The sequence below is a fragment of the Phyllobates terribilis genome, unplaced genomic scaffold (assembly GCF_046119375.1).
Source record: "Phyllobates terribilis strain yellow unplaced genomic scaffold, ASM4611937v1 Scaffold_3__8_contigs__length_932513732, whole genome shotgun sequence".
Lineage (NCBI taxonomy): Eukaryota > Metazoa > Chordata > Amphibia > Anura > Dendrobatidae > Phyllobates > Phyllobates terribilis.
In genome coordinates this window covers 11,977,966-12,005,056 of record NW_027362763.1, presented here as the reverse complement: position 1 = coordinate 12,005,056, position 27,091 = coordinate 11,977,966, and the positions used below count along the sequence as shown (strand labels likewise).

The window sequence follows — 27,091 nt, the reverse complement described above, 5'->3', positions numbered from 1 at the left end:
TCTGTCTCTGTACCTTCTGTTCTCTCCCGGTTTCTCTATGGTTCTGTCTCTGTGCCTTTTGTTCTCTCCTGGTTTCTCTATGGTTCTGTCTCTGTGCCTTTTGTTCTCTCCTGGTTTCTCTATGGTTCTGTCTCTGTACCTTCTGTTCTCTCCTGGTTTCTCTATGGTTCTGTCTCTGTGCCTTTTGTTCTCTCCCGGTTTCTCTATGGTTCTGTCTCTGTTCCTTCTGTTTTCTCCTGGTTTCTCTATGGTTCTATCTCTGTTCCTTCTGTTCTCTCTTGGTTTCTCTATGGTTCTGTCTCTGTACCTTCTGTTCTCTCCCGGTTTCTCTGTGGTTCTATCTCTGCTCCTTCTGTTCTCTCCCGGTTTCTCTATGGTTCTATCTCTGTACCTTCTGTTCTCTCCTGGTTTCTCTATGGTTCTGTCTCTGTTCCTTCTGTTCCTTCCTGGTTTCTCTATGGTTCTGTCTCTGCTCCTTCTATTTTCTCCTGGTTTCTCTATGGTTCTGTCTCTGTACCTTCTGTTCTCTCCCGGTTTCTCTATGGTTCTGTCTCTGTGCCTTTTGTTCTCTCCTGGTTTCTCTATGGTTCTGTCTCTGTTCCTTCTGTTCTCTCCCGGTTTCTCTATGGTTCTGTCTCTGTGCCTTTTGTTCTCTCCTGGTTTCTCTATGGTTCTGTCTCTGTACCTTCTGTTCTCTCCTGGTTTCTCTATGGTTCTGTCTCTGTACCTTCTGTTCTCTCCTGGTTTCTCTATGGTTCTGTCTCTGTACCTTCTGTTCTTTCCTGGTTTCTCTATGGTTCTGTCTCTGTTCCTTCTGTTCTTTCCTGGTTTCTCTATGGTTCTGTCTCTGTTCCTTCTGTTCTTTCCTGGTTTCTCTATGGTTCTGTCTCTGTACCTTCTGTTCTCTCCTGGTTTCTCTATGGTTCTGTCTCTGTACCTTCTGTTCTTTCCTGGTTTCTCTATGGTTCTGTCTCTGTTCCTTCTGTTCTCTCCTGGTTTCTCTATGGTTCTGTCTCTGTTCCTTCTGTTCTTTCCTGGTTTCTCTATGGTTCTGTCTCTGTACCTTCTGTTCTCTCCCGGTTTCTCTATGGTTCTGTCTCTGTACCTTCTGTTCTCTCCTGGTTTCTCTATGGTTCTGTCTCTGTACCTTCTGTTCTCTCCCGGTTTCTCTATGGTTCTGTCTCTGTTCCTTCTGTTCTCTCCCGGTTTCTCTATGGTTCTGTCTCTGTACCTTCTGTTCTCTCCTGGTTTCTCTATGGTTCTGTCTCTGTACCTTCTGTTCTCTCCCGGTTTCTCTATGGTTCTGTCTCTGTACCTTCTGTTCTCTCCTGGTTTCTCTATGGTTCTGTCTCTGTACCTTCTGTTCTCTCCCTGTTTCTCTGTGGTTCTATCTCTGCTCCTTCTGTTCTCTCCCGGTTTCTCTATGGTTCTATCTCTGTACCTTCTGTTCTCTCCTGGTTTCTCTATGGTTCTGTCTCTGTTCCTTCTGTTCCTTCCTGGTTTCTCTATGGTTCTGTCTCTGCTCCTTCTATTTTCTCCTGGTTTCTCTATGGTTCTGTCTCTGTACCTTCTGTTCTCTCCTGGTTTCTCTATGGTTCTGTCTCTGTACCTTCTGTTCTCTCCTGGTTTCTCTATGGTTCTGTCTCTGTACCTTCTGTTCTTTCCTGGTTTCTCTATGGTTCTGTCTCTGTTCCTTCTGTTCTCTCCTGGTTTCTCTATGGTTCTGTCTCTGTTCCTTCTGTTCTTTCCTGGTTTCTCTATGGTTCTGTCTCTGTACCTTCTGTTCTCTCCCGGTTTCTCTATGGTTCTGTCTCTGTACCTTCTGTTCTCTCCTGGTTTCTCTATGGTTCTGTCTCTGTACCTTCTGTTCTCTCCCGGTTTCTCTATGGTTCTGTCTCTGTTCCTTCTGTTCTCTCCCGGTTTCTCTATGGTTCTGTCTCTGTACCTTCTGTTCTCTCCTGGTTTCTCTATGGTTCTGTCTCTGTACCTTCTGTTCTCTCCCGGTTTCTCTATGGTTCTGTCTCTGTACCTTCTGTTCTCTCCTGGTTTCTCTATGGTTCTGTCTCTGTACCTTCTGTTCTCTCCCGGTTTCTCTGTGGTTCTATCTCTGCTCCTTCTGTTCTCTCCCGGTTTCTCTATGGTTCTATCTCTGTACCTTCTGTTCTCTCCTGGTTTCTCTATGGTTCTGTCTCTGTTCCTTCTGTTCCTTCCTGGTTTCTCTATGGTTCTGTCTCTGCTCCTTCTATTTTCTCCTGGTTTCTCTATGGTTCTGTCTCTGTACCTTCTGTTCTCTCCCGGTTTCTCTATGGTTCTGTCTCTGTGCCTTTTGTTCTCTCCTGGTTTCTCTATGGTTCTGTCTCTGTTCCTTCTGTTCTCTCCCGGTTTCTCTATGGTTCTGTCTCTGTGCCTTTTGTTCTCTCCTGGTTTCTCTATGGTTCTGTCTCTGTACCTTCTGTTCTCTCCTGGTTTCTCTATGGTTCTGTCTCTGTACCTTCTGTTCTCTCCTGGTTTCTCTATGGTTCTGTCTCTGTACCTTCTGTTCTTTCCTGGTTTCTCTATGGTTCTGTCTCTGTTCCTTCTGTTCTTTCCTGGTTTCTCTATGGTTCTGTCTCTGTTCCTTCTGTTCTTTCCTGGTTTCTCTATGGTTCTGTCTCTGTACCTTCTGTTCTCTCCTGGTTTCTCTATGGTTCTGTCTCTGTACCTTCTGTTCTTTCCTGGTTTCTCTATGGTTCTGTCTCTGTTCCTTCTGTTCTCTCCTGGTTTCTCTATGGTTCTGTCTCTGTTCCTTCTGTTCTTTCCTGGTTTCTCTATGGTTCTGTCTCTGTTCCTTCTGTTCTTTCCTGGTTTCTCTATGGTTCTGTCTCTGTACCTTCTGTTCTCTCCTGGTTTCTCTATGGTTCTGTCTCTGTGCCTTTTGTTCTCTCCTGGTTTCTCTATGGTTCTGTCTCTGTTCCTTCTGTTCTCTTCTTATTCCTCTGCTCTTCTGTGCCCCTCATCATCTCTGCAGGTATAGTAATAAGTTTACATCCACTTGCACTACTTTCATTCAGTTCTTCCCAATTCCTGACGTTCAGGGGGACTATTCATCTTGCTGATTTTGCTGGAGTAAAACACTTGCAAAGTTGCAAAATCTTTCCACAAATTTTTTTTGACTGTGGCGTCTTCACCCCAGTTTGAAGCAGCTCCAGCAAACTGAGCGGAAGGGGACATGATATGGTGCGTGGTTACGCCCGCTTGCCAAATTCAGAAAAAGTGGCAGCTCTTGATACCCCGGTCACTGCCTACAGTGACCTTCCTGGTGAGGAGCTCGGAGGAGCCACTGATAGGATGCACGTGCCCCTGGTAATGGACTCAGCGCTTCTTATCGTTGCTCGCTGCTTGCTATGACTGCAGTATGAGACAGCGGCGGCCCTTATGGATCAGCCCCTTGCCCACAGCCCCTCTCTTAGATTCGGATCTCCGATACAGTTCTGGAACGTGAAACATCAGAATAATAACAGAGACAATGACTGGTTCCACCTTATTCCAGCGGCTCGGAAGTCTCCATACCTGCGCTCAGTATTGGGTGGTGAAGCTCCTTTTCTCTGGAGTTCTGCTTCTGTCCTGTGTGTTCTCTGCGCTCTACTGTCAGTCACTTTCTGTCATTTTTACCCCCCTTCCCACTATACAGATTACAGCTGGCGCTTTTCTTCCTGATACATGAGCGCTGCTCTTGGAGTTGGATGTTATACGAGCCGCACGCCGGTTTCCTTTGGCCTCTCGGTGGCTTCTGTTACCTGATTTGACTCCGCAGTGCAGCAGAGATTTGTCTGGTGAAGAGCCAAAAGTAGAAGCGGAGTATGAGAGAGAACAGAGAGGCCTTCGTGAAAATGGGAAATGTGTGAGGGTGGAGGCCAGACACGGACGATAGCTGGAAGTGAGTGTTCACGAGTGCGAAACACCCTGCTCACCTCCCACGTGGGGAAGAAGACTGGGCGGAAGAGACTGCAGGATGGACATCATTCTGTATAATGGGCGTAACTCAAAGTACCTGAGATGTGACTTCAGCTTTAAATCAAGGGCGTTTGAGAGAGATGGCCCACCATAGGATCAGTGATAAGATGCTGATTGCTGGTGGTCCGACTGCTGGGACTTCGACCACAGAGACGCTCTCCAATAGCCACTTTGCTTACCAGAGCCTCTTTCTGCATCCAATAAGCCAATGAGTCTAGTGGTGGTGCACGCGCTCAACCATTGCTCAAAAGGCCGCAAGATCGTTGGCAGGTCCCCCCAAAGTCAGCGTCTTTGTGAGTGGTGGTGCACGCGCTCAACCATTGCTCAAAAGTCCCCAAGATCATTGGCAGGTCCCCCCAAAGTCAGCATCTTTGTGAGTGGTGGTGCACACGCTCAACCATTGCTCAAAAGGCCCCAAGATCGTTGGCAGGTCCCCCCAAAGTCAGCGTCTTTGTGAGTGGTGGTGCACGCGCTCAACCATTGCTCAAAAGTCCCCAAGATCATTGGCAGGTCCCCCCAAAGTCAGCGTCTTTGTGAGTGGTGGTGCACGCGCTCAACCATTGCTCAAAAGGCCCCAAGATCGTTGGCAGGTCCCCCCAAAGTCAGCGTCTTTCTGAGTGGTTATGCACGCACTCAACCATTGCTCAAAAGGCCCCAAGATCGTTGGCAGGTCCCCCCAAAGTCAGCGTCTTTCTGAGTGGTGTTGCACGCACTCAACCATTGCTCAAAAGGCCCCAAGATCGTTGGCTGGTCCCCCCAAAGTCAGCGTCTTTGTGAGTGGTGATGCACGCGCTCAACCATTGCTCAAAAGGCCCCAAGATCGTTAGCAGGTCCCCCCAAAGTCAGCGTCTTTGTCCAACTTTCATACGCCCACGACTCTAGACTGTGTGTGACCGGGTCCATGTGCTTCATCATCCGCCCCGTCGAGCCTTTTCATGTTGTTGAGTTCACCAATGATTTTCTTCTTCATCACATTAGACGAAATGGTTAATTTGGCTGCTCCCTGGGTTTGTGTTTCCTGATTTGTTTTCTTGCGCCCTTGTGGTGGTAAGGGAGGTGTAAGAAGGAAAGGACGGGCTGATGACCCGCACCATTTATGATGTGAGCATGTAGGGCGATGGTGGGGCCGGGTCACTGGTGGTTACTGACGATGTGACTACGGATAGAAGGGAGAAGTGTAGAGAGCGTCACAATCTGCTCACATCCTGCTGAAGAGAGAACGTAAGCGAAGAGGAGCAGCGAGTAACGGGAGCGCAGAGGTGTGCGGGGAGGATCTAATGTGGTCAGTGAGATCGCATGATGGACACCACCGGCGCCCTGACCATAACAGGACCTCCAGGGGCCGGCATCGTCTGATTGCCCTGGTCAGATGGTATTGTTCCTCTTGGGGTCCGGTACCAGCTATAACAGAGTGGGCAGAGAAATCAGTAGAAGTGTCTGATAAGTGGTGAGGAGGCCGAGTCTCTGATCAGACACATTTCAGACTTACTGCACTACTGATGTGACTGGGGGTCTGATATAACTCAGGACGCAGCTCTGGCTGTGACTAGAAGCCCCCTATGTTCAAGAATATAACTACTATAATACTGCTCCTATGTTCAAGAATATAACTACTATAATACTGCTCCTATGTTCAAGAATATAACTACTATAATACTGCCCCTATGTACAGGAATATAACTACTATAATACTGCTCCTATGTACAAGAATATAACTACTATAATACTGCCCCCTATGTACAGGAATATAACTACTATAATACTGCTCCTATGTACAAGAATATAACTGCTATAATACTGCCCCTATGTACAAGAATATAACTACTATAATACTGCTCCCTATGTACAAGAATATAACTACTATAATACTGCTCCTATATACAAGAATATAACTACTATAATACTGCCACCTATGTACAAGAATATAACTACTATAATACTGCCCCTATGTACAAGAATATAACTACTATAATACTGCCCCCTATGTACAAGAATATAACTACTATAATACTGCTCCTATGTACAAGAATATAACTACTATAATACTGCCCCCTATGTACAAGAATATAACTACTATAATACTGCTCCCTATGTACAAGAATATAACTACTATAATACTGCCCCCTATGTACAAGAATATAACTACTATAATACTGCTCCTATGTACAAGAATATAACTACTATAATACTGCCCCCTATGTACAAGAATATAACTACTATAATACTGCTCCTATGTACAAGAATATAACTACTATAATACTGCTCCTATGTACAGGAATATAACTACTATAATACTGCCCCCTATGTACAAGAATATAACTACTATAATACTGCCCCCTATGTACAAGAATATAACTACTATAATACTGCTCCTATGTACAAGAATATAACTCCTATAATACTGCCCCTATGTACAAGAATATAACTACTATAATACTGCTCCTATGTACAAGAATATAACTACTACAATACTGCTCCTATGTACAAGAATATAACTACTATAATACTACCCCCTATATACAAGAATATAACTACTATAATACGGCCCCTATGTACAGGAATATAACTACTATAATACTGCTCCCTATGTAAAAGAATATAACTACTATAATACTGCTCCTATGTACAAGAATATAACTACTATAATACTGCCCCCTATGTACAAGAACATAACTACTATAATACTGCTCCTATGTACAAGAATATAACTACTATAATACTGCTCCTATGTACAGGAATATAACTACTATAATACTGCCCCCTATGTACAAGAATATAACTACTATAATACTGCTCCTATGTACAAGAATATAACTACTATAATACTGCCCCCTATATACAAGCATATAACTACTATAATACTGCTCCTATGTACAAGAATATAGCTACTATAATACTGCCCCTATATACAAGAATATAACTACTTTAATACTGCTCCTATGTACAAGAATATAACTACTATAATACTGCCCCTATGTACAAAAATATAGCTACTATAATACTGCCCCCTATGTACAAGAATATAACTGCTATAATACTGCCCCTATGTACAAAAATATAACTACTATAATACTGCCCCCTATGTACAAGAATATAACTACTATAATACTGCTCCCTATGTACAAGAATATAACTACTATAATACTGTCCCCTATGTACAAGAATATAACTACTATAATACTGTCCCCTATGTAAAAGAATATAACTACTATAATACTGCTCCCTATGTAAAAGAATATAACTACTATAATACTGCTCCCTATGTAAAAGAATATAACTACTATAATACTGCTCCTATGTACAAGAATATAACTACTATAATACTGCTCCTATGTACAAGAATATAACTACTATAATACTGCTCCTATGTACAAGAATATAACAACTATAATACTACCCCCTATATACAAGAATATAACTACTATAATACTGCCCCTATGTACAGGAATATAACTACTATAATACTGCTCCCTATGTACAAGAATATAACTACTATAATACTGCCCCCTATGTACAAGAATATAACTACTATAATACTGCTCCCTATGTAAAAGAATATAACTACTATAATACTGCTCCTATGTACAAGAATATAACTACTATAATACTACCCCCTATATACAAGAATATAACTACTATAATACTGCCCCTATGTACAGGAATATAACTACTATAATACTGCTCCCTATGTAAAAGAATATAACTACTATAATACTGCTCCTATGTACAAGAATATAACTACTATAATACTGCCCCCTATGTACAAGAACATAACTACTATAATACTGCTCCTATGTACAAGAATATAACTACTATAATACGGCTTCTATGTACAAGAATATATCTACTATAATACTGCCCCTATGTACAAGAATATAACTAGTATAATATTGCCCCTATGTACAAGAATATAACTACTATAATACTGCTCCTATGTACAAGAATATAACTACTATAATACTGCCCCCTATGTACAAGAATATAACTACTATAATACTGCCCCCTATGTACAAGAATATAGCTACTATAATACTGCTCCTATGTACAAGAATATAACTACTATAATACTGCTCCTATGTACAAGAATATAACTACTATAATACTGCTCCTATATACAAGAATATAACCACTATAATACTGCTCCCTATGTACAAGAATATAACTACTATAATACTGCTCCTATATACAAGAATATAACTACTATAATACTGCCCCCTATGTATAAGAATATAACTACTATAATACTGCCCCCTATGTACAAGAATATAACTACTATAATACTGCCCCTATGTACAAAAATATAGCTACTATAATACTGCCCCCTATGTACAAGAATATAACTGCTATAATACTGCCCCTATGTACAAAAATATAACTACTATAATACTGCCCCCTATGTACAAGAATATAACTACTATAATACTGCTCCCTATGTACAAGAATATAACTACTATAATACTGTCCCCTATGTACAAGAATATAACTACTATAATACTGTCCCCTATGTAAAAGAATATAACTACTATAATACTGCTCCCTATGTAAAAGAATATAACTACTATAATACTGCTCCCTATGTAAAAGAATATAACTACTATAATACTGCTCCTATGTACAAGAATATAACTACTATAATACTGCTCCTATGTACAAGAATATAACTACTATAATACTGCTCCTATGTACAAGAATATAACAACTATAATACTACCCCCTATATACAAGAATATAACTACTATAATACTGCCCCTATGTACAGGAATATAACTACTATAATACTGCTCCCTATGTACAAGAATATAACTACTATAATACTGCCCCCTATGTACAAGAATATAACTACTATAATACTGCTCCCTATGTAAAAGAATATAACTACTATAATACTGCTCCTATGTACAAGAATATAACTACTATAATACTACCCCCTATATACAAGAATATAACTACTATAATACTGCCCCTATGTACAGGAATATAACTACTATAATACTGCTCCCTATGTAAAAGAATATAACTACTATAATACTGCTCCTATGTACAAGAATATAACTACTATAATACTGCCCCCTTTGTACAAGAACATAACTACTATAATACTGCTCCTATGTACAAGAATATAACTACTATAATACGGCTCCTATGTACAAGAATATATCTACTATAATACTGCCCCTATGTACAAGAATATAACTAGTATAATATTGCCCCTATGTACAAGAATATAACTACTATAATACTGCTCCTATGTACAAGAATATAACTACTATAATTCTGCCCCCTATGTACAAGAATATAACTACTATAATACTGCCCCCTATGTACAAGAATATAGCTACTATAATACTGCTCCTATGTACACGAATATAACTACTATAATACTGCTCCTATGTACAAGAATATAACTACTATAATACTGCTCCTATATACAAGAATATAACCACTATAATACTGCTCCCTATGTACAAGAATATAACTACTATAATACTGCTCCTATATACAAGAATATAACTACTATAATACTGCCCCCTATGTATTAGAATATAACTACTATAATACTGCCCCCTATGTACAAGAATATAACTACTATAATACTGCCCCTATGTACAAGAATATAACTACTATAATACTGCTCCTATGTACAAGAATATAACTACTATAATACGGCTCCTATGTACAAGAATATAACTACTATAATACTGCCCCCTATGTACAAGAATATAACTACTATAATACTGCCCCTATGTACAGGAATATAACTTCTATAATACTGCCCCTATGTACAAGAATATAACTAGTATAATATTGCCCCTATGTACAAGAATATAACTACTATAATACTGCCCCCTATGTACAAGAATATAACTACTATAATACTGCTCCTATATACAAGAATATAACCACTATAATACTGCCCCCTATGTACAAGAATGTAACTACTATAATACTGCTCCTATGTATAAGAATATAGCTACTATAATACTGCTCCTATATACAAGAATATAACCACTATAATACTGCCCCCTATGTACAAGAATATAACTACTATAATACTGCTCCTATATACAAGAATATAACCACTATAATACTGCCCCCTATGTACAAGAATATAACTACTATAATACTGCTCCTATGTACAAGAATATAACTACTATAATACTGCTCCTATGTACAAGAATATAACTACTATAATACTGTCCCCTATGTAAAAGAATATAACTACTATAATACTGCTCCCTATGTAAAAGAATATAACTACTATAATACTGCTCCCTATGTAAAAGAATATAACTACTATAATACTGCTCCTATGTACAAGAATATAACTACTATAATACTGCTCCTATGTACAAGAATATAACTACTATAATACTGCTCCTATGTACAAGAATATAACAACTATAATACTACCCCCTATATACAAGAATATAACTACTATAATACTGCCCCTATGTACAGGAATATAACTACTATAATACTGCTCCCTATGTACAAGAATATAACTACTATAATACTGCCCCCTATGTACAAGAATATAACTACTATAATACTGCTCCCTATGTACAAGAATATAACTACTATAATACTGCTCCTATGTACAAGAATATAACTACTATAATACTACCCCCTATATACAAGAATATAACTACTATAATACTGCCCCTATGTACAGGAATATAACTACTATAATACTGCCCCCTATGTACAAGAATATAACTACTATAATACTGCTCCTATGTACAAGAATATAACTACTATAATACTGCCCCCTATGTACAAGAATATAACTACTATAATACTGCTCCTATGTACAAGAATATAACTACTATAATACTGCCCCCTATGTACAAGAATATAACTACTATAATACTGCCCCCTATGTACAAGAATATAACTACTATAATACTGCTCCTATGTACAAGAATATAACTCCTATAATACTGCCCCTATGTACAAGAATATAACTACTATAATACTGCTCCTATGTACAAGAATATAACTACTATAATACTGCTCCTATGTACAAGAATATAACTACTATAATACTACCCCCTATATACAAGAATATAACTACTATAATACGGCCCCTATGTACAGGAATATAACTACTATAATACTGCTCCCTATGTAAAAGAATATAACTACTATAATACTGCTCCTATGTACAAGAATATAACTACTATAATACTGCCCCCTATGTACAAGAACATAACTACTATAATACTGCTCCTATGTACAAGAATATAACTACTATAATACTGCTCCTATGTACAGGAATATAACTACTATAATACTGCCCCCTATGTACAAGAATATAACTACTATAATACTGCTCCTATGTACAAGAATATAACTACTATAATACTGCCCCCTATATACAAGAATATAACTACTATAATACTGCTCCTATGTACAAGAATATAGCTACTATAATACTGCCCCTATATACAAGAATATAACTACTTTAATACTGCTCCTATGTACAAGAATATAACTACTATAATACTGCCCCTATGTACAAAAATATAGCTACTATAATACTGCCCCCTATGTACAAGAATATAACTGCTATAATACTGCCCCTATGTACAAAAATATAACTACTATAATACTGCCCCCTATGTACAAGAATATAACTACTATAATACTGCTCCCTATGTACAAGAATATAACTACTATAATACTGTCCCCTATGTACAAGAATATAACTACTATAATACTGTCCCCTATGTAAAAGAATATAACTACTATAATACTGCTCCCTATGTAAAAGAATATAACTACTATAATACTGCTCCCTATGTAAAAGAATATAACTACTATAATACTGCTCCTATGTACAAGAATATAACTACTATAATACTGCTCCTATGTACAAGAATATAACTACTATAATACTGCTCCTATGTACAAGAATATAACAACTATAATACTACCCCCTATATACAAGAATATAACTACTATAATACTGCCCCTATGTACAGGAATATAACTACTATAATACTGCTCCCTATGTACAGGAATATAACTACTATAATACTGCTCCCTATGTACAAGAATATAACTACTATAATACTGCCCCCTATGTACAAGAATATAACTACTATAATACTGCTCCCTATGTAAAAGAATATAACTACTATAATACTGCTCCTATGTACAAGAATATAACTACTATAATACTACCCCCTATATACAAGAATATAACTACTATAATACTGCCCCTATGTACAGGAATATAACTACTATAATACTGCTCCCTATGTAAAAGAATATAACTACTATAATACTGCTCCTATGTACAAGAATATAACTACTATAATACTGCCCCCTATGTACAAGAACATAACTACTATAATACTGCTCCTATGTACAAGAATATAACTACTATAATACGGCTTCTATGTACAAGAATATATCTACTATAATACTGCCCCTATGTACAAGAATATAACTAGTATAATATTGCCCCTATGTACAAGAATATAACTACTATAATACTGCTCCTATGTACAAGAATATAACTACTATAATACTGCCCCCTATGTACAAGAATATAACTACTATAATACTGCCCCCTATGTACAAGAATATAGCTACTATAATACTGCTCCTATGTACAAGAATATAACTACTATAATACTGCTCCTATGTACAAGAATATAACTACTATAATACTGCTCCTATGTACAAGAATATAACTACTATAATACTGCTCCTATGTACAAGAATATAACTACTATAATACTGCTCCTATGTACAAGAATATAACTACTATAATACTGCTCCCTATGTACAAGAATATAACTACTATAATACTGCTCCTATATACAAGAATATAACTACTATAATACTGCCCCCTATGTATAAGAATATAACTACTATAATACTGCCCCCTATGTACAAGAATATAACTACTATAATACTGCCCCTATGTACAAAAATATAGCTACTATAATACTGCCCCCTATGTACAAGAATATAACTGCTATAATACTGCCCCTATGTACAAAAATATAACTACTATAATACTGCCCCCTATGTACAAGAATATAACTACTATAATACTGCTCCCTATGTACAAGAATATAACTACTATAATACTGTCCCCTATGTACAAGAATATAACTACTATAATACTGTCCCCTATGTAAAAGAATATAACTACTATAATACTGCTCCCTATGTAAAAGAATATAACTACTATAATACTGCTCCCTATGTAAAAGAATATAACTACTATAATACTGCTCCTATGTACAAGAATATAACTACTATAATACTGCTCCTATGTACAAGAATATAACTACTATAATACTGCTCCTATGTACAAGAATATAACAACTATAATACTACCCCCTATATACAAGAATATAACTACTATAATACTGCCCCTATGTACAGGAATATAACTACTATAATACTGCTCCCTATGTACAAGAATATAACTACTATAATACTGCCCCCTATGTACAAGAATATAACTACTATAATACTGCTCCCTATGTACAAGAATATAACTACTATAATACTGCTCCTATGTACAAGAATATAACTACTATAATACTACCCCCTATATACAAGAATATAACTACTATAATACTGCCCCTATGTACAGGAATATAACTACTATAATACTGCCCCCTATGTACAAGAATATAACTACTATAATACTGCTCCTATGTACAAGAATATAACTACTATAATACTGCCCCCTATGTACAAGAATATAACTACTATAATACTGCTCCTATGTACAAGAATATAACTACTATAATACTGCCCCCTATGTACAAGAATATAACTACTATAATACTGCCCCCTATGTACAAGAATATAACTACTATAATACTGCTCCTATGTACAAGAATATAACTCCTATAATACTGCCCCTATGTACAAGAATATAACTACTATAATACTGCTCCTATGTACAAGAATATAACTACTATAATACTGCTCCTATGTACAAGAATATAACTACTATAATACTACCCCCTATATACAAGAATATAACTACTATAATACGGCCCCTATGTACAGGAATATAACTACTATAATACTGCTCCCTATGTAAAAGAATATAACTACTATAATACTGCTCCTATGTACAAGAATATAACTACTATAATACTGCCCCCTATGTACAAGAACATAACTACTATAATACTGCTCCTATGTACAAGAATATAACTACTATAATACTGCTCCTATGTCCAGGAATATAACTACTATAATACTGCCCCCTATGTACAAGAATATAACTACTATAATACTGCTCCTATGTACAAGAATATAACTACTATAATACTGCCCCCTATATACAAGAATATAACTACTATAATACTGCTCCTATGTACAAGAATATAGCTACTATAATACTGCCCCTATATACAAGAATATAACTACTTTAATACTGCTCCTATGTACAAGAATATAACTACTATAATACTGCCCCTATGTACAAAAATATAGCTACTATAATACTGCCCCCTATGTACAAGAATATAACTGCTATAATACTGCCCCTATGTACAAAAATATAACTACTATAATACTGCCCCCTATGTACAAGAATATAACTACTATAATACTGCTCCCTATGTACAAGAATATAACTACTATAATACTGTCCCCTATGTACAAGAATATAACTACTATAATACTGTCCCCTATGTAAAAGAATATAACTACTATAATACTGCTCCCTATGTAAAAGAATATAACTACTATAATACTGCTCCCTATGTAAAAGAATATAACTACTATAATACTGCTCCTATGTACAAGAATATAACTACTATAATACTGCTCCTATGTACAAGAATATAACTACTATAATACTGCTCCTATGTACAAGAATATAACAACTATAATACTACCCCCTATATACAAGAATATAACTACTATAATACTGCCCCTATGTACAGGAATATAACTACTATAATACTGCTCCCTATGTACAGGAATATAACTACTATAATACTGCTCCCTATGTACAAGAATATAACTACTATAATACTGCCCCCTATGTACAAGAATATAACTACTATAATACTGCTCCCTATGTAAAAGAATATAACTACTATAATACTGCTCCTATGTACAAGAATATAACTACTATAATACTACCCCCTATATACAAGAATATAACTACTATAATACTGCCCCTATGTACAGGAATATAACTACTATAATACTGCTCCCTATGTAAAAGAATATAACTACTATAATACTGCTCCTATGTACAAGAATATAACTACTATAATACTGCCCCCTATGTACAAGAACATAACTACTATAATACTGCTCCTATGTACAAGAATATAACTACTATAATACGGCTTCTATGTACAAGAATATATCTACTATAATACTGCCCCTATGTACAAGAATATAACTAGTATAATATTGCCCCTATGTACAAGAATATAACTACTATAATACTGCTCCTATGTACAAGAATATAACTACTATAATACTGCCCCCTATGTACAAGAATATAACTACTATAATACTGCCCCCTATGTACAAGAATATAGCTACTATAATACTGCTCCTATGTACAAGAATATAACTACTATAATACTGCTCCTATGTACAAGAATATAACTACTATAATACTGCTCCTATGTACAAGAATATAACTACTATAATACTGCTCCTATGTACAAGAATATAACTACTATAATACTGCTCCTATGTACAAGAATATAACTACTATAATACTGCTCCCTATGTACAAGAATATAACTACTATAATACTGCTCCTATATACAAGAATATAACTACTATAATACTGCCCCCTATGTATAAGAATATAACTACTATAATACTGCCCCCTATGTACAAGAATATAACTACTATAATACTGCCCCTATGTACAAAAATATAGCTACTATAATACTGCCCCCTATGTACAAGAATATAACTGCTATAATACTGCCCCTATGTACAAAAATATAACTACTATAATACTGCCCCCTATGTACAAGAATATAACTACTATAATACTGCTCCCTATGTACAAGAATATAACTACTATAATACTGTCCCCTATGTACAAGAATATAACTACTATAATACTGTCCCCTATGTAAAAGAATATAACTACTATAATACTGCTCCCTATGTAAAAGAATATAACTACTATAATACTGCCCCTATGTACAAGAATATAACTAGTATAATATTGCCCCTATGTACAAGAATATAACTACTATAATACTGCTCCTATGTACAAGAATATAACTACTATAATACTGCCCCCTATGTACAAGAATATAACTACTATAATACTGCCCCCTATGTACAAGAATATAGCTACTATAATACTGCTCCTATGTACACGAATATAACTACTATAATACTGCTCCTATGTACAAGAATATAACTACTATAATACTGCTCCTATATACAAGAATATAACCACTATAATACTGCTCCCTATGTACAAGAATATAACTACTATAATACTGCTCCTATATACAAGAATATAACTACTATAATACTGCCCCCTATGTATTAGAATATAACTACTATAATACTGCCCCCTATGTACAAGAATATAACTACTATAATACTGCCCCTATGTACAAGAATATAACTACTATAATACTGCTCCTATGTACAAGAATATAACTACTATAATACGGCTCCTATGTACAAGAATATAACTACTATAATACTGCCCCCTATGTACAAGAATATAACTACTATAATACTGCCCCTATGTACAGGAATATAACTTCTATAATACTGCCCCTATGTACAAGAATATAACTAGTATAATATTGCCCCTATGTACAAGAATATAACTACTATAATACTGCCCCCTATGTACAAGAATATAACTACTATAATACTGCTCCTATATACAAGAATATAACCACTATAATACTGCCCCCTATGTACAAGAATGTAACTACTATAATACTGCTCCTATGTATAAGAATATAGCTACTATAATACTGCTCCTATATACAAGAATATAACCACTATAATACTGCCCCCTATGTACAAGAATATAACTACTATAATACTGCTCCTATATACAAGAATATAACCACTATAATACTGCCCCCTATGTACAAGAATATAACTACTATAATACTGCTCCTATGTACAAGAATATAACTACTATAATACTGTCCCCTATGTAAAAGAATATAACTACTATAATACTGCCCCCTATGTAAAAGAATATAACTACTATAATACTGCTCCTATGTACAAGAATATAACTACTATAATACTGCTCCTATGTACAAGAATATAACTACTATAATACTGCTCCCTATGTAAAAGAATATAACTACTATAATACTGCTCCCTATGTAAAAGAATATAACTACTATAATACTGCTCCTATGTACAAGAATATAACTACTATAATACTGCTCCTATGTACAAGAATATAACTACTATAATACTGCTCCTATGTACAACAATATAACAACTATAATACTACCCCCTATATACAAGAATATAACTACTATAATACTGCCCCTATGTACAGGAATATAACTACTATAATACTGCTCCCTATGTACAAGAATATAACTACTATAATACTGCCCCCTATGTACAAGAATATAACTACTATAATACTGCTCCCTATGTAAAAGAATATAACTACTATAATACTGCTCCTATGTACAAGAATATAACTACTATAATACTACCCCCTATATACAAGAATATAACTACTATAATACTGCCCCTATGTACAGGAATATAACTACTATAATACTGCTCCCTATGTAAAAGAATATAACTACTATAATACTGCTCCTATGTACAAGAATATAACTACTATAATACTGCCCCCTATGTACAAGAACATAACTACTATAATACTGCTCCCATGTACAAGAATATAACTACTATAATACGGCTTCTATGTACAAGAATATATCTACTATAATACTGCCCCTATGTACAAGAATATAACTAGTATAATATTGCCCCTATGTACAAGAATATAACTACTATAATACTGCTCCTATGTACAAGAATATAACTACTATAATACTGCCCCCTATGTACAAGAATATAACTACTATAATACTGCCCCCTATGTACAAGAATATAGCTACTATAATACTGCTCCTATGTACAAGAATATAACTACTATAATACTGCTCCTATGTACAAGAATATAACTACTATAATACTGCTCCTATATACAAGAATATAACCACTATAATACTGCTCCCTATGTACAAGAATATAACTACTATAATACTGCTCCTATGTACAAGAATATAACTACTATAATACTGCCCCCTATGTATAAGAATATAACTACTATAATACTGCCCCCTATGTACAAGAATATAACTACTATAATACTGCCCCTATGTACAAAAATATAGCTACTATAATACTGCCCCCTATGTACAAGAATATAACTGCTATAATACTGCCCCTATGTACAAAAATATAACTACTATAATACTGCCCCCTATGTACAAGAATATAACTACTATAATACTGCTCCCTATGTACAAGAATATAACTACTATAATACAGTCCCCTATGTACAAGAATATAACTACTATAATACTGTCCCCTATGTAAAAGAATATAACTACTATAATACTGCTCCCTATGTAAAAGAATATAACTACTATAATACTGCTCCCTATGTAAAAGAATATAACTACTATAATACTGCTCCTATGTACAAGAATATAACTACTATAATACTGCTCCTATGTACAAGAATATAACTACTATAATACTGCTCCTATGTACAAGAATATAACAACTATAATACTACCCCCTATATACAAGAATATAACTACTATAATACTGCCCCTATGTACAGGAATATAACTACTATAATACTGCTCCCTATGTACAAGAATATAACTACTATAATACTGCCCCCTATGTACAAGAATATAACTACTATAATACTGCTCCCTATGTAAAAGAATATAACTACTATAATACTGCTCCTATGTACAAGAATATAACTACTATAATACTACCCCCTATATACAAGAATATAACTACTATAATACTGCCCCTATGTACAGGAATATAACTACTATAATACTGCTCCCTATGTAAAAGAATATAACTACTATAATACTGCTCCTATGTACAAGAATATAACTACTATAATACTGCCCCCTTTGTACAAGAACATAACTACTATAATACTGCTCCTATGTACAAGAATATAACTACTATAATACGGCTCCTATGTACAAGAATATATCTACTATAATACTGCCCCTATGTACAAGAATATAACTAGTATAATATTGCCCCTATGTACAAGAATATAACTACTATAATACTGCTCCTATGTACAAGAATATAACTACTATAATACTGCCCCCTATGTACAAGAATATAACTACTATAATACTGCCCCCTATGTACAAGAATATAACTACTATAATACTGCCCCTGTGTACAAGAATATAACTACTATAATACTGCTCCTATGTACACGAATATAACTACTATAATACTGCTCCTATGTACAAGAATATAACTACTATAATACTGCTCCTATATACAAGAATATAACCACTATAATACTGCTCCCTATGTACAAGAATATAACTACTATAATACTGCTCCTATATACAAGAATATAACTACTATAATACTGCCCCCTATGTATTAGAATATAACTACTATAATACTGCCCCCTATGTACAAGAATATAACTACTATAATACTGCCCCTATGTACAAGAATATAACTACTATAATACTGCTCCTATGTACACGAATATAACTACTATAATACTGCTCCTATGTACAAGAATATAACTACTATAATACTGCTCCTATATACAAGAATATAACCACTATAATACTGCTCCCTATGTACAAGAATATAACTACTATAATACTGCTCCTATATACAAGAATATAACTACTATAATACTGCCCCCTATGTATTAGAATATAACTACTATAATACTGCCCCCTATGTACAAGAATATAACTACTATAATACTGCCCCTATGTACAAGAATTTAACTACTATAATACTGCTCCTATGTACAAGAATATAACTACTATAATACGGCTCCTATGTACAAGAATATAACTACTATAATACTGCCCCCTATGTACAAGAATATAACTACTATAATACTGCCCCTATGTACAGGAATATAACTTCTATAATACTGCCCCTATGTACAAGAATATAACTAGTATAATATTGCCCCTATGTACAAGAATATAACTACTATAATACTGCCCCCTATGTACAAGAATATAACTTCTATAATACTGCTCCTATATACAAGAATATAACCACTATAATACTGCCCCCTATGTACAAGAATGTAACTACTATAATACTGCTCCTATGTATAAGAATATAGCTACTATAATACTGCTCCTATATACAAGAATATAACCACTATAATACTGCCCCCTATGTACAAGAATATAACTACTATAATACTGCTCCTATATACAAGAATATAACCACTATAATACTGCCCCCTATGTACAAGAATATAACTACTATAATACTGCTCCTATGTACAAGAATATAACTACTATAATACTGCTCCTATGTACAAGAATATAACTACTATAATACTGCCCCCTATGTACAAGAATATAACTACTATAATACTGCTCCTATATACAAGAATATAACCACTATAATACTGCTCCCTATGTACAAGAATATAACTACTATAATACTGCTCCTATATACAAGAATATAACCACTATAATACTGCTCCTATGTACAAGACTATAACTACTATAATACTGCCCCTATGTACAAGAATATAACTACTATAATACTGCTCCTATATACAAGAATATAACCACTATAATACTGCTCCCTATGTACAAGAATATAACTACTATAATACAGCTCCTATGTACAAGAATATAACTACTATAATACTGCCCCCTATGTACAAGAATATAACTACTATAATACTGCTCCTATGTACAAGAATATAACTACTATAATACTGCTCCTATGTACAAGAATATAACTACTATAATACTGCTCCTATGTGCAAGAATATAACTACTATAATACTGCCCCTATGTACAAGAATATAACTACTATAATACTGCTCCTATGTACAAGAATATAACTACTATAATACTGCCCCTATGTGCAAGAATATAACTACTATAATACTGCCCCTATGTGCAAGAATATAACTACTATAATACTGCTCCTATGTACAAGAATATAACTACTATAATACTGCTCCTATGTACAAGAATATAACTACTATAATACTGCTCCTATGTACAAGAATATAACTACTATAATACTGCTCCCTATGTACAAGAATATAACTACTATAATACTGCTCCTATGTACAAGAATATAACTACTATAATACTGCTCCTATGTACAAGAATATAACTACTATAATACTGCTCCTATATACAAGAATATAACTACTATAATACTGCTCCTATGTACAAGAATATAACTACTATAATACTGCCCCCTATGTACAAGAATATAACTACTATAATACTGCTCCCTATGTACAAGAATATAACTACTATAATACTGCTCCTATGTACAAGAATATAACTACTATAATACTGCTCCTATGTGCAAGAATATAACTACTATAATACTGCTCCTATGTACAAGAATATAACTACTATAATACTGCCCCCTATGTACAAGAATATAACTACTATAATACTGCCTCCTATGTACAAGAATATAACTACTATAATACTGCTCCTATGTACAAGAATATAACTACTATAATACTGCCCCCTATGTACAAGAATATAACTACTATAATACTGCTCCTATGTACAAGAATATAACTACTATAATACTGCTCCTATGTACAAGAATATAACTACTATAATACTGCTCCTATGTGCAAGAATATAACTACTATAATACTGCCCCTATGTACAAGAATATAACTACTATAATACTGCTCCTATGTACAAGAATATAACTACTATAATACTGCCCCTATGTGCAAGAATATAACTACTATAATACTGCCCCTATGTGCAAGAATATAACTACTATAATACTGCTCCTATGTACAAGAATATAACTACTATAATACTGCTCCTATGTACAAGAATATAACTACTATAATACTGCTCCTATGTACAAGAATATAACTACTATAATACTGCTCCCTATGTACAAGAATATAACTACTATAATACTGCTCCTATGTACAAGAATATAACTACTATAATACTGCTCCTATGTACAAGAATATAACTACTATAATACTGCTCCTATATACAAGAATATAACTACTATAATACTGCTCCTATGTACAAGAATATAACTACTATAATACTGCCCCCTATGTACAAGAATATAACTACTATAATACTGCTCCCTATGTACAAGAATATAACTACTATAATACTGCTCCTATGTACAAGAATATAACTACTATAATACTGCTCCTATGTGCAAGAATATAACTACTATAATACTGCTCCTATGTACAAGAATATAACTACTATAATACTGCCCCCTATGTACAAGAATATAACTACTATAATACTGCCTCCTATGTACAAGAATATAACTACTATAATACTGCTCCTATGTGCAAGAATATAACTACTATAATACTGCTCCTATATACAAGAATATAACTACTATAATACTGCTCCTATGTACAAGAATATAACTACTATAATACTGCCCCCTATGTACAAGAATATAACTACTATAATACTGCTCCCTATGTACAAGAATATAACTACTATAATACTGCTCCTATGTACAAGAATATAACTACTATAATACTGCTCCTATGTGCAAGAATATAACTACTATAATACTGCCCCTATGTACAAGAATATAACTACTATAATACTGCTCCTATGTACAAGAATATAACTACTATAATACTGCTCCTATGTACAAGAATATAACTACTATAATACTGCTCCTATGTACAAGAATATAACTACTATAAAACTGCTCCTATGTACAAGAATATAACTACTATAATACTGCTCCCTATGTACAAGAATATAACTACTATAATACTGCTCCTATGTACAAGAATATAACTACTATAATACTGCTCCTATGTACAAGAATATAACTACTATAATACTGCTATATACAAGAATATATCTACTATAATACTGCTCCTATGTACAAGAATATAACTACTATAATACTGCTCCCTATGTACAAGAATATAACTACTATAATACTGCTCCCTATGTACAAGAATATAACTACTATAATACTGCTCCTATGTACAAGAATATAACTACTATAATACTGCTCCTATGTACAAGAATATAACTACTATAATACTGCTCCTATGTACAAGAATATAACAACTATAATACTGCCCCCTATGTACAAGAATATAACTACTATAATACTGCCCCCTATGTACAAGAATATAACTACTATAATCCTGCTCCCTATGTACAAGAATATAACTACTATAATACTGCTCCCTATGTACAAGAATATAACTACTATAATACTGCTCCTATGTACAAGAATATAACTACTATAATACTGCTCCTATGTACAAGAATATAACTACTATAATACTGCTCCTATGTACAAGAATATAACTACTATAATACTGCTCCTATGTACAAGAATATAACTACTATAAAACTGCTCCTATGTACAAGAATATAACAACTATAATACTGCTCCCTATGTACAAGAATATAACTACTATAATACTGCTCCCTATGTACAAGAATATAACTACTATAATACTGCCCCCTATGTACAAGAATATAACTACTATAAAACTGCTCCTATGTACAAGAATATAACTACTATAATACTGCTCCCTATGTACAAGAATATAACTACTATAATACTGCTCCTATGTACAAAAATATAACTACTATAATACTGCTCCTATGTACAAGAATATAACTACTATAATACTGCTCCTATGTACAAGAATATAACTACTATAAAACTGCTCCTTTGTACAAGAATATAGCTACTATAATACTGCTCCTATGTACAAGAATATAACTACTATAATACTGCCCCCTATGTACAAGAATATAACTACTATAATACTGCCCCCTATGTACAAGAATATAACTACTATAATACTGCCCCTATGTACAAGAATATAACTACTATAATACTGCTCCTATGTACAAGAATATAACTACTATAATACTGCTCCCTATGTACAAGAATATAACTACTATAATACTGCTCCTATGTACAAGAATATAAGTACTATAATACTGCTCCTATGTACAAGAATATAACTACTATAATACTGCCCCCTATGTACAAGAATATAACTACTATAATACTGCCCCCTATGTACAAGAATATAACTACTATAATACTGCCCCTATGTACAAGAATATAACTACTATAATACTGCCCCTATGTACAAGAATATAACTACTATAATACTGCCCCCTATGTACAAGAATATAACTACTATAATACTGCCCCTATGTACAAGAATATAACTACTATAATACTGCCCCTATGTACAAGAATATAACTACTATAATACTGCCCCTATGTACAAGAATATAACTACTATAATACTGCCCCCTATGTACAAGAACATAACTACTATAATACTGCTCCTATGTACAAGAATATAACTACTATAATACTGCCCCTATGTACAAGAATATAACTACTATAATACTGCCCCCTATGTACAAGAATATAACTACTATAATACTGCCCCTATGTACAAGAATATAACTACTATAATACTGCCCCTATGTACAAGAATATAACTACTATAATACTGCCCCCTATGTACAAGAACATAACTACTATAATACTGCTCCTATGTACAAGAATATAACTACTATAATGCTGCTCCTATGTACAAGAATATAACTACTATAATACTGCCCCTATGTACAAGAATATAACTACTATAATACTGCTCCTATATACAAGAATATAACTACTATAATACTGCCCCTTGTACAAGAATATAACTACTATAATACTGCCCCCTATGTACAAGAATATAACTACTATAATACTGCCCCTATGTACAAGAATATAACTACTATAATACTGCTCCTATATACAAGAATATAACTACTATAATACTGCCCCTTGTACAAGAATATAACTACTATAATACTGCCCCTATGTACAAGAATATAACTACTATAATACTGCCCCTATGTACAAGAATATAACTACTATAATACTGCCCCCTATGTACAAGAATATAACTACTATAATACTGCCCCTATGTACAAGAATATAACTACTATAATACTGCTCCTATATACAAGAATATAACTACTATAATACTGCCCCTTGTACAAGAATATAACTACTATAATACTGCCCCCTATGTACAAGAATATAACTACTATAATACTGCCCCTATGTACAAGAATATAACTACTATAATACTGCTCCCTATGTACAAGAATATAACTACTATAATACTGCTCCTATATACAAGAATATAACTACTATAATACTGCCCCCTATGTACAAGAATATAACTACTATAATACTGCCCCTATGTACAAGAATATAACTACTATAATACTGCTCCCTATGTACAAGAATATAACTACTATAATACTGCCCCTATGTACAAGAATATAACTACTATAATACTGCCCCCTATGTACAAGAATATAACTACTATAATACTGCTCCTATGTACAGGAATATAACTACTATAATACTGCTCCCTATGTACAAGAATATAACTACTATAATACTGCCCCTATGTACAAGAATATAACTACTATAATACTGCCCCCTATGTACAAGAATATAACTACTATAATACTGCCCCTATGTACAGGAATATAACTACTATAATACTGCTCCCTATATACAAGAATATAACTACTATAATACTGCTCCTATGTACAAGAATATAACTACTATAATACTGCCCCCTATGTACAAGAATATAACTACTATAATACTGCTCCTATGTACAGGAATATAACTACTATAATACTGCTCCCTATGTACAAGAATATAACTACTATAATACTGCTCCTATGTACAAGAATATAACTACTATAATACTGCCCCCTAGTGTCCTTCTCTGGGTCGTTGCTGATGCTTTCATTCTTTCCACTAGGCAGAAGATGATGCCAAGGATCAGAAGAGGAAGGAGGACAGGCATGATGTTGGGGGGTCCATGAAGAAAGTTGGGCGTCCAGGCAGAAGGCGTAAACAGGAAATGGTGGGTAACGAGCCCCCGTAGCCTCATCACCTGTATCGGGGTGATTCCTCTGTTGTATAATAAGAGCTATAAACCCTCAGGACTTTTTTAGCCTCTTTGGGGGTTTTCAGCTTTTGTGTGATCAGTCCTGGCCCTCTAGCTGCGGTTGTTTTTTCGCCCATTTGTTTCTTCTGAATGTGTTTTTTATATCCCGTTGCTGAGTTCCCTTCTGTGCCTGGCTCAGTCCTGTGTGCACCACGTGGGTGTATAATAGCACCGTCCTTCTGTGCAGGAGTTGGATGCATTATTAATTGTAGCTGAGTCATGCTCGCAGCGGCTGCACTGACATAGTTTCTGTTCCAAGTTGAAAGGGTTATGAACTTAGCTGCAGCCGTTGTCATGATACAGCCGCTATTCATATGCACTCCACGTCTGGCCGGTTACCTGGTGTTACCTGCGCTGTACTATCTGGCATTTCCTGTACACCTGTACTATTACCAGTTATTAACTTCACTCCTGTGCCGTGCTGCGTGTCACCTGCACTCCTGTGCCGTGCTGCGTGTCACCTGCACTCCTGTGCCGTGCTGCGTGTCACCTGCACTCCTGTGCCGTGCTGCGTGTCACCTGCACCCCTGTGCCGTGCTGCGTGTCACCTGCACTCCTGTGCCGTGCTGCGTGTCACCTGCACTCCTGTGCCATGCTGCGTGCCACCTGAACTCCTGTGCCGTGCTGCGTGTCACCTGCACTCCTGTGCCGTGCTGCGTGTCACCTGCATTCCTGTGCCGTGCTGCGTGTCACCTGCACTTCTGTGCCGTGATGCGTCACCTGCAATCCTGTGCCGTGTTGTGTGTCACCTGCACTCCTGTGCCGTGCTGCGTCACCTGCACTCCTGTGCCGTGCTGTGTGTCACCTGCACTCCTGTGCCGTGCTGCGTCACCT

The 27,091-nt window shown here is 35.1% G+C and overlaps 1 protein-coding gene across 2 annotated transcripts in view; it reads left to right on the top strand.

Moving 5' to 3' along the window:
* The window catches only part of DNMT3A (DNA methyltransferase 3 alpha), a 473,310-nt gene that overhangs the window by 63,783 nt on the left and 382,436 nt on the right, over positions 1-27,091 (top strand). For both annotated transcript variants that reach the window (XM_073673658.1, XM_073673656.1), the window contains exon 3: positions 26,069-26,173. In XM_073673658.1, coding sequence (XP_073529759.1) covers positions 26,069-26,173 — 105 coding nt within the window. The remainder of the gene's footprint in view (positions 1-26,068; positions 26,174-27,091) is intronic.